At 39.9% G+C, this 11,473-nt stretch overlaps 1 protein-coding gene across 1 annotated transcript in view; it reads right to left on the reverse strand.

The window, feature by feature from the left end:
- The window catches only part of LOC100020292 (multidrug and toxin extrusion protein 1), a 64,456-nt gene that overhangs the window by 19,223 nt on the left and 33,760 nt on the right, over nucleotides 1-11,473 (reverse strand). The window contains 6 exon segments of the mRNA XM_007485796.2: nucleotides 152-227; nucleotides 419-527; nucleotides 5,539-5,606; nucleotides 5,704-5,817; nucleotides 8,941-9,038; nucleotides 9,487-9,584. Of these exon segments, the coding sequence (XP_007485858.1) occupies nucleotides 152-227; nucleotides 419-527; nucleotides 5,539-5,606; nucleotides 5,704-5,817; nucleotides 8,941-9,038; nucleotides 9,487-9,584 (563 nt within the window).

The following is an 11,473-nucleotide window of genomic DNA, read 5'->3' on the forward strand; positions in this document are numbered from 1 at the left end:
TGTTTGTTAAGTGCATAAAATCTATCAACTTACAAAGAAAACCAATTATATTGTCATAAAAGTATTTTCTCTAAAACCGAGTTGATGGACCTGCACCCCTTCCGCCTGGACTCAGAGTAAGAACCCTGCCGTTGGGAGCCAATGTACTCACTTGTCACTGGTGAAAATGTACCCAACAATATCCTTGCAGCTGGCAAGTATGATGCACAGGGTGACAGCAAACATTTCTATGGAAAAAAAGAGGGTCCAAATAAGTCATCTGATGCCCTACAGAGGGAGAAAGGGCAACTGGTCACCAACTGCATTTCTCCCTGGTCATTCCAGCAAAATTCTAGGGAGGGACCAGTACGAGAGTCAGACAGACAGACAGACAGACAGACAGACAGAGGTTATTCTACAGCCAGGCAACACTAAGCACCTGTGGTCAGCAGAGAAACAGCTGAAGATATCTTGGCCTGCTTAACATCCCCCGCTCCCAGAGAATTTCCCACATGAACACTGGCGGCCACACTGAATCCCGTGGGGATCTAGAAAATATAAATCCCGCCACCGAAAAAAAAAAACAGTTAAAGAAGAAACAACCAACACAGCATGGTATTTAGGAACCTTTCTATTTGTTGAGTTAGAAGTCGGACAATGGCAGAACCTCGAACCTCCCGAATCTGAATGAATAAAATCAGAGGCTATGGGGAAGACTAGTAGACTTCTGGGATCCAAGGGATGCACACTCCAATCACTAGCAAAGACGACAAAAGCTAGAAATAGTCATTGTTGAAAGGGTCATAGAAATAGGCATAAAGATACTAATAAATCAATAATGAACTTGTCACTTCTTCCCAATTGTCCCCCTCCCTCTGATGTGGTCTAATAGAGAGAGGCAGAAAAACATGAGTTTGAGTCTTGTCTCTGACACATTGGTGACCCCCGAGTAAATAACTGAATATCTTCAGTAAATGGGCCTCAGTTTCCCCATCTGTAAAAAGAGGAATTTGAATTTGGCCTCTGAGTCCCTTCCAGCTTCAAATCTATGTTCTCCCAAAAAGTACTTTTATAATATTAAAAAGTACTTTTGGGGGAGTATTAAGAAAGAATCAGAAACAAAGGAAAGACTGGAGAACAGAAACAAGTTGGGGTCAATAAATCTAATGGAATATTATTATACTTTAAGAAATGATGAATTATGAAGAATTCAGGGGAGCATGAGAAAGCATGAACTGATGCAACTTAGTAATTGGAAAGAGGAAAGCAATGTGCACAATGAGCACAACAATGTAACGGACAGAACACACACACATTTAAACAGCACTGTGCCCCTGAAGAAGAGAGAAGAAAAATGCAATTATTCCTTATTGAAGAGATGGAGAGTCACGGAAAGAGGAGGACCTACTGTCATACTTGGCTGATGTGCTAGTTTTAATTTGTTGTTCTTTTTTTTTAAATTTTTATTACAGGAGATGATTCCCTGGAGGTGGGGAATGGCGGAAGGCTGGGGAGAGAAAAACATTAAAAAATAAAGGTGACGCAAATTAAAACAACTCCAAGATACCACCTTGTAACTATCAGGTTGGCCAATGTGACCATAAAGGAAAATGATAAATGTTGGAAGGGATGTAGGAAAATTGGGACACTCATACATTATTGGTAGAACTGTGAACTGATATTGATTCTGGAGAGCAATATGGAACCATGCCCAAAGGACATAAACCTGATCGAGAAATATCATTACTGGGCCCATATCTTCAAGAGATCAGAGAAAGGGGAAAAGAACTTACTTGGACAAAAATATTTTTAGCAGCTTCTTGCAGTGGCAAAGAATTAGAAACCGAGGGAGTCAGAATTAGAAACTATCCCCCATCAATTGGGGAATAGCCGAACAAGTTGTGGAATATGGTGGTAAGTGGAAAACTATAGTGCTATAAGAAATGACAAACAGGATGAATTCAGAAAAGCCTGAAAAGACTTATATGAACTGATGCAAAGTGAGGAGAACACTACACAATAATGGAAATATTGTATGATGACCAACTGTGAAGCACTAAACTGTTATCAGCAAGACAAGGTTCCATGATGACCCCAAGAGACTCATGATAAAAAATGTTCTCCATAGCCAAACAAGGAACCGTTGGGGTCTGATTGAAGATTAAAACATGCAATCTTCCACTTTCTTTCCTTAATGCGTTTTTTATGTGCCTTCTGTAGGGAAATATGTATTCCACGAAAGCAATGATATAATCTATATCCAATTATTTATCACTTTGCATAGAGGAAGGGAGAGAGAATCTCAATCTCATAATGTTAGAAAACGACTGGCAAAAACTGTTTCTACATGTAATTAAAAAAATTTTAAGTTAAATTAAAAAAATAAAGATGATGTAAAAACAAAAAAAATGGGCAGCTTAGGTGGCATAGTAGCTAGAGTTCTCAGGCTGAGAGTAAGAAAGACTCATCTTTCTATGTTCAAATCTGGCCTCAGAATTTACTAGCTGTGTAACCCTGGGCAAGTCACTTAACCATTTGCCTTAGTTTCCTCTTCTATAAAATGGGCTGGTGAATGAAACGGCGAACCACTCTAGGATCTTTGCCAAGAAAAACCTCAATGGGGTCACAAGGAGTCAGACATGACTGAATGAGAAAAAAAAATATTTAAAATTAAAAAAAAATCTAAACTTTGGATCGATGAAAAGTTAGTAGAAAGGACATTCTCTGTTGTGTGTGAGAACACTGAAAGGGAAGACTAGATGGCTAGCTGATCAAACACCAGGAATGCCTGAAATTTGGAAATGCTCTTTGGTAGTTCTTAGACAGTGGATGACACATGTAAAACCCAGAGGAATTTGCTCATTGGCTGTGGGAGGGGGATGGGAGGAGGAGAGGGAAAGAACATGAATCTTGGCACCATGGAAAAATATTCTAAATTAATTAATTAAATAAAAATTTCCAAAACTTAAGAAAAAATAAAAAAGATTGTCTTGAAGCAGTGGGAAAAAAAGAAAATGTCTAACTGAATTAATTAACTGAATTAAAAATATGTAAAATTTTAAAAAAGGGTTTCAAGTATCTTGAAAAGGGAGGAATGGGAGGTATAGATTGCTCAGGCATCGAAGGCAAAGGATAAGAGTTGGATGACCCACGTGCTGCACTAGCACCCCAGGAATGTGGCAGGGTCTACACAGAGACAAGGATAAGATGAGAAGGTATAGACAAGTTATCACCTGAGCTAAGGGAGGGAGGGATTCACATTGATGAGATCCCAAGTTCTGGAATTACAGAAAAATAAAATATTGCATACTCTAAAATACAATGCTTAAAGCATGGCAGAAGGCAAGATAGCAGGAATAGAAGATCCTGATGCCAAGATTCTGGCCATACTCCTGTTTTCTGGTTTCTCCAGTAAGAGGAAATGTAAACTTACTATTCTGAGCTTGCCCCAGACCTGATCATGCCTTGCTTTCCCATCCCATCCCATCACCCACTTCCGCCATTTTGACAGCTGCCTTGGTCCCAGTAAGGTATTATTATGCCCATTTTTCAGATGAGGAAACTGAAGCTCAGATAATCATAGGATCATGGAGTCACTGGTTTAGAGTGGGAAGGGATATCAGAAGCCAGAGGAGGAAACTGAGGCTAAGAAAAATTAAGTGACTTTCCCAAGGTCATAAAGGAAGTGTCGGAGGTAAGGAGAAAACTCTGGTCTCTATCAACTCCAGGTTTGGCCCTTTACCTCCCATCCACAGCAGTGCTTCATGGAAGGAAAGGATTTGTAACTGGCATTCCAAAGTACCTGCTTAACCAGTTCTGGTTTTTCATTGGTTTATCATTACCAGTGTAGTTGGAAACAACAAAATTTTAGAAATAGTTTCTTCTCTTAAGTGCTAAAAAATGTTTCTTCAACTCGTAATAATATTGGTAATAATTAGTAAAAAAAACTAGCTAATAAATATCTGAGGTAGAATTTGAACTCAAGCCTTCCTGCCTCAAGGTACATACAGCATTCCATCCTTTCACCAAGAGTGTTAAACTCAAATAGAAACAAGACTCCTAATGCCTATATAAGGATCTCTGCAGGCACACAGAAAACCACATATTAATAATTTTTAAGTTCTTTGTATTTTTATTTATTTTGCTAAATATTTCCCAATTATATTTTAATCTGGTAATGGCCCCAGCAGCCCGTGTAAGTCTCCTATTGAAAGCTGTTTTCTTTACCATTTAATCACCTTACAGTCATCAGCCCAGAACACTCCCTTTCCTCTATTCCAATGTTGTTATTCAGTCATTTCAGTCATGTCTGACTCTTCATGACCCCATTTGGGATTTTCTTGGCAAGGATCCTAGAGAGGTTTGCTATTTCTTTCTCTAACTTATTTTACAGATGAAGAACCCAAAGCAAACAGGATTAAATGACTTACCCAGGGTCACACAGCTAGGTAGTGTCTGAGGCTGGATTTGAATTCGGGAAAAGTCTTCCTGACACTAGGCCTGGTGCTTTGTGCACAACAGTGCTCCCTAGCCCCCTTCTTCTATTCTAGGAAGATGCAAATTTTATTATATGTGCACCCCTTCCAAATGTTCCCATAGAATCAATGAGGCCTGAATTCATGAGGCTTTATTCTACCTTTGCTAGGCTTTAGATATAGAGCTAGAAGAGATGTGAGAGGTCATCTATTCGAATCTGCATAGACTTAGAGCTGGAATCAATCTGAGGAGCCTCCTTGTTTACAAAGGAGGAAAGGTCTTTGTAAGGCCCAGAGAAGTTACATGGATGGTATAAAGTACAGATAGTAGGTAGGTGTCTGAGGTGGAATCTGAACCCAGTTCTTGAGATAGAGCACAAGTTTTGTGCCCTATTCCCTCTGGTAGGCTGCTTCCCATTCCTTCATTTTACAGATGAAGATTCTGAGGGTCAGAGAAATTCCCAGCCCCAAGTCACATAGGTAGTGAGTGGCAGGCATGGCTCTTGGTCTCTAAATTCAGCATTCTTTCTAGTGGGCCACACTGAGCCAGTTGCCAGGCTCTGCCTCTCAGACTCTCAATAGGAGAGACACATCTGGGCTCAAAACCTGGTTCTAATATTTTATATACATGCTCTTGAACATGTGACTTCATGCCCCTGTTCCACAGTTTCCCTATCTATAAAATGAGGGGTATCAAAAAGATGACATGTATGTTTTCTTCCAGTTCTAAATCTATGATCCTAAATCACTTAATCTCTCTAAGCCTCAGTTTCCTCATCTGTAAAATGAGGGATATGAACTAGATGTCTTCTGAGATCACTTCCAAATCTTCTAATTCTATGCTCTTATGATTTTATTTGAACTCTAAAATATCAAAAGATAATGAAAGGATTCTGCATTATACTTTCTTTTCATATCACATTTATGATTACATAATTTTTTAAAAATATGCTAGTATACTAGGAGGGTGTCAATCCCATACCACCAGCCCCAGCTATAAATATTTCATCCATCCTTTCTAGTTCCAGGTACTGGGAAAGAAAGCTTTTAACTAATATCACATTGGGAATCCTTAGCCCCTTACCATGTATACTATTGTAGCCAGCTCATAGACAACAGATTGGGCTCCCAGCTCCACCATGCTGATGGTACCTGATGAAAAGATTCCATTTACTCCCTGGTTTAAGTGGCAGATATCACCTTCCCACTCCACATGTCCTCTTCTAGCATCACCTGTCCCTGCACTGACCACTGAGGAAGCTCCCGATCTCATACGCCCACCACTCAATGCAGAGCATGAGCATGCTTGGAATGGCCAGCTGAAGGAAGGAGTCCCATTCATGTAGGCACTCGAGAGACCATCCTGTAGGAAGAAGATAAAGAAATTCCTTTCAATGCAAGTAACAGTTTCCCCAATCAACAACTTTTATTCTCATTCTAGTTGCAATAATTTTGTTTATGCAGAAGTTTTTTCAACTTCATGTATAAGCCACAATATTTTTTCTCATATAAAATTTTTATTTATTGACGAAGACAAAAAAAGGACGTTGAATAGAAACAGACAGTTCTGTGAATATCTGAATGAAAGCAGTCCCATTTTGGCAGAAGAATTGTTTGATAGTAAAAATGGGTCCAGTGCATTGTTCCCAGCTGTTAATCTACAGATGGCTATTAAAATAATCAGATTGATTCTGTCTTTTTCAAATAGTCCTATTTATAATTAATTAATTTTGTCGTGTACTTAGTCATGATTCTTTGTCTTTGAACTTAATTCAGGAATTTAGCTGGCCTATATGAGTTAAGTTTAGATTTCAGTTCTGTTAAGCTTATTTCTATTCTTGAGTTAAGGAAATGTTACTCTAAAGGATGAAGCTGAATACCAGGGAGTCTGGTCTAGTATCTTACACTACTAAGATTGTCTTCAAGGATGAATGGTTTGTCATCCAAAAATGTCTTGGTTTGCTCTGTCTATGCAGATGCAGCTGAACTCAAACAATGAACATTTCATAGTCAGGAGAGAAGGATGGGGTTATTGCTAGTCATCATTCCCAACTTTCATCTAATCCTATTTTCTCCCATCTATGATGTTAGCCATTCCTATTTTCTGTACTCTCCAAAACTATAAAAAAGAGCTGTCCCTCTCATTTCGCATCACAGCTTTGTTAGGGAAACTGAGATTCTATTTATTGGTAAATTTATGCTTTATTAATAAATTGATTATGACCCGAACTTTGTACCTCAATCTACATTAATTTTATAATTGCTACTCTGCTTTTAGGATTTTAAATTTTATTTCTGGAGAACTATGTGAAAGAACTGTTTTGGAACTATGGAACAATTGTATATTGATTATCTGTGATCATATCTAGTAGAAATGTAGAGTTGGGGGTTTTTTACTCTAACTTAGAAGTCAGCATATGAAGCTCTGACTTGAATCAGGAAAGACGGAAAAGCTGAGGAATTAGAAGCCTGAAGATGATGGAGTAGAGAAGCTGACCAAACCAAAAAGTAAAGAGAAGATAGCATCAGTTACTTTGGGATGAGACCAATTGAACTTGCCTGACTAGGGTCAGACAGGCACTAGAGTGGATATAGTGAGCTGATCTGACTAGAGGAAAACCTTGTGCTGAGAGCTGATTGAGAAAAGCAGAATTCTTTGCTGTTTGAAGATGTGGCCTTATTCTCCAGCCCTATTTATAAATTGAAAGATTGGAAATCCTTTATAGACTCATTTATATTGTCATCTGGAAGCCTTTAAAACAATAATGGGCAACATTTTGAGCTTGGCATGTCAAAATTCACCAAAAAAACCCCAGCATAATTTGAGTGTTGTGTCACTTAAAGAAAAAACATCCTTTGCGGCATGCGAGAATGTCATCGAAAATGGCTTTGCTTATCAGTGCTGACACATGGGTCATAGGTTCGCCATCACGGCCTTAAAACCTGAAGGAAACCTGAATAGCTTTGTAGATCTCAGGCGCTGCCACAATTTCTAGGCTAGGTTTCAGACCTTAGGAGCTCTTAAAGTTTAATAAAGTTTTTATTTTGTTTGTTAAAGGAGCTTAAAACTGGTTAAGCAGCCTAAGAATAAAGAGAAGGAATGGTCCTATCCAGTCCATGGTGAGTAGTGCTGACTGTTCCCTAGAGAGACCAAGGACATCAAGGCCTACATTTCTAGAGTTAAGAGTTTGTCTACTCATTTGTCTCAGTCCCAGGTTTCTGTAAGTTTTTGTTTATTTTCTCCAATGGACACTGGGTTAAATTGGTGGAGCAGTATGACCTCGGTTTATAGGTGAGTTGTTAAGTTGTGCTATGATCCTTTCTTGGTAAATGTTTTATGATTAAGAGTTAATGAATCTGGGGCAGCTGGGTGGCTCATTGGATTGAGAACTAGGTCCAGAGGGGAGGTCCTGGGTTCAAATCTGGTCTCAGACACCTTCTAGCTGTGTGACCCTGGGTAAGTCACTTAGCCCCCATTGCCTAGCCTTGGAGCTAATACAATATTGATTCTAAAAAAAAAGTTAATGGTATTTGGGGCTGCTATGTGGCTAAGTGGAGAGCACCAGGCCTGGGGAGTACTTGGGTTCAAACCTAGTCTCAGACATTTCCTAGTGTGTGATTCTGGGCAAGCCACTTAACCCCGATTGCTTAGCTCTTGTTGCTTGTCTTAGAATTGAAGTTAAGACAGAAGGTAAGTGTTTTTTTTTTTAATTAATACCGACTTAGTTGATTTGTTTAAATGGAAAGCACGTCACTGGGACTTTAAGAACAACAAATAGAATTACTAGGCAGACATGCCTTCTCCCCTACCAGGTAACCTCTAAGATACTGAAAATGAGTTGTAGCAACATGGGGCATCTTTGGGGGGAATCACTCTGACTTCCAGTGTGGCTAGAAGGTATAGGGGCAAATGAGCCAGCCCCAGGCCTGGAAGAGAGATCCTAGAGAGAATGGAGGCTCTATGCCATACGCTGTGGGCTACCTTGCTATGTAACTTATTCTTTGGGTGCTAGGGGCAAGCTTCCCCACCTTTTCGATCAATAAAATGTCTATACCAGAAAAGCAGTCTACATATGTAATTCAGGCCAGCTCGTTTATCTTTTTTGATCATTTCTATGGCCAAACCACTCCAGTAACTCCACCAAGAAAACCCAAGATGGGGTCACAAAGGGTTGGACGTGGCTGAAAAATGATCAAATAATCCCTTGTTTGGGTAAGAATGCTCCCTATGACCATCGCTGTGAAAGGTGCCGATTCTCTATTCACTTTGCTACGACATGACAAGTCAGGTCAGGGAATCCTTTCTGAGGTTAGAGTCGTATATGGTACAAGATGCTGGTCTGAACGTAATTTGATCAAGAAATTCCTTGTGGAATCATGTGACTACCATTGGTTAATATTTATTAAGCAACTCACAGCCAGTCACTGGGCTAAGCAACTCCAAGGAGTCCACCTCCAATGTCGGGTGGAATGTGGCATACCTTACCTTCCCAGGTGTCGAGGTACAGCTTTCTCCAGAGGATGTACAGAAAGAGGAGGAGGGTGAGGGAGAATTGGGAAATGGTATTTGCCAGTGCAGATCCCCTAGAAGGAAAGAACAAGACAGCTATTGGGGGGACAGAGGCCCATCTGCATTGCCAAGCCCTGTCGTGACTAGGGAGCTGTCATATGCTGGCAGAACTTTGAGCTATCAGGGATTATCTGATGCAACCCCCTCATTTTACAGCCCAAGCAAAAAGAAATGATGAACTCATGGGCATAAAGCTACTAGGTGACCAGGATTTGAATCCAAATCCCAAGACTCCATACCCATGACGATTTCTTTGCCATGCTGAACATCCTTCCTGTAGGCTATTCATGCTGGGGAAGCATGAATAACTTTCCATTCCTTACGTAGTTTTTTTTTTCAGATAATACACCTTGAGTGTAAACCTTTGGATAAATGCTACCACTTCTGAGGCTTTGGCTCCTGCTGCCCAGGCCACTGTAAGCCCCTTTTCTTTTTTCTGCTCAAAGAATGAATTAGACTCACATCACACCCAGGCTCAGTTGATGGAGAAGCACGTAGTTAATGAGGGCATTGAGGATGTTGGCCACCACTCCCGTAACAATCTGGGGAAGTATTATTCCCTGAAACAGGGAGAAAACCACTCACTATTTTTTAAAAAAGCACCATCTGTGCCCAAAACAAGGCAATAGAATCATTCTTTTTTTCTTTCCAAATTTTAAAAGAATGAGAAAGTTCCAATCATCTTACCTGATTCTTACTGATTCAGAAGTCTTTAGAAGCAAATACTGAGAGCTGGAAAGGACCTGAGAGGTCATCTAGTCCAACTCTGGCATTTTACAGATGAAGAAACTGAGGCATCTAGAAATGAGATGACATGCCTAGAGCCATACAGGTAGTAAATGGAAGATCTAGGATGTAAAACCTGGTCCTTTGCCACTGACATATCCAGCAGGAAAACTCCCAACTTTTGAAGGGAGTGAAGGGATGGAGGGAAAGAATTTGAAACTGAAAATAAAAATTTTAAAATTTAAAAAACCCACCAACTCTTATGTTGGTGCATTAGAAAGAACAAGGGAGGCAGGTTGGCTGCTCAGGGGATAGAGTGCCAGGACTGAGCTTGGGAGGACCTGGGTTCAAATCTGGCCTCAGACACTTCCTAGCTGTGTGACCCTGGGCAAATTTCTTAATCCCAAATGCCTTGTTCTTCTGTCTTAGAATTGATACCAACCAGAAGGTAAGGGCTTAAAGAAAAGAGGTAGTGTACTTTACATGACACTGCCTCTCTGACCCTCAGTTTTCTCCTCTATGAAATGAGTAGAGTCGCTTAGATCTCCCCTCCAGTTCTGAGGTTTCAGATTCCTAATTGGATGGATCTGTGATCCTGAGACCACATGGATACTCCTCCTCCATATGGCAGCTACAATTTCTCCTTCCCCCATGGGACCCTCACACCAAGAATTTTGGTCATTCCCCAGTTCTTAGTATTTTCTCCTCAAAGTTCTTTTCCACATCTGTAAAATGGAGCTCACAGACCTTTCAGGATTATAGAGAAGACCAAATATACATACATACATATATACATACATATATACATACATACATATATATATATATATATATATAAAGTGCTTTAAAACAGTAAAATGTGATGTAAGGCTCAGCTATTACTATTATAGCTCATTCTTCTACATTTCCTTGCTTGGATTCAGATACAAACAGAACTGGAATAAGTCTCAGTCTCTCTCTCTCTCTCTCTCTCTCTCTCTCTCTCTCTCTCTCTCTCTCTCTCTCTCTCTCTCTCCTCTCTCTCTCCTCTCTCTCTCTCTCTCTCTCTCTCTCTCCCTCCCTCCTTCCTTCCCCCCCTCTGCCTCTCTCTCTATCTGTCTTTCTGTCTCTGTCTGTCTGTCTGTCTGTCTGTCTGTCTGTCTCTCTCTCAGTTCTGGATCCATGATCCTATGAAATCTAGACTTACTACTTATAATCTAAATCTAGGTTTACATTCCCCAATTGACAAATGATCAAAGGATATGAACGAGCAACTTTCTAATGAAGAAATCAAAGCTATCAATAATCATAGGAAAAAATGTTCTAAGCTACTCTTGATTAGAGAAATTCAAATTAAAACAACTCTTAAGGTACCACCTTTCACCTATCAGATTGGCCAATATGACAGTAAAGAAAAGTGATAAATGTTGGAAAGGATGTGGCAAAATTGGGACACTAATGCATTGCTGGTGGAATTGTGAACTGTCAACCACTGTGGAGAGCAATTTGGAACTATGTCCAAAGGGCTATAAAACTGTGGATACCCTTTGATCCTGTAGTACCACTACTGGGACTATATCCAAAGAGATAATAAAAAAGGTGAAAGGACTAACTTGCACAAAAATATTTCTAGCTGCTCTTTTTGTGGTGGCAAGAATTAGAAATTGAGGGGATGTCCATCAGTTGGGGAACATCTGGACAAATTGTGGTACATGCTGGTGATGGAATACTATTGTGCTAGAAG

The sequence above is a fragment of the Monodelphis domestica genome, chromosome 2 (genome assembly GCF_027887165.1).
Source record: "Monodelphis domestica isolate mMonDom1 chromosome 2, mMonDom1.pri, whole genome shotgun sequence".
Taxonomy (NCBI): domain Eukaryota; kingdom Metazoa; phylum Chordata; class Mammalia; order Didelphimorphia; family Didelphidae; genus Monodelphis; species Monodelphis domestica.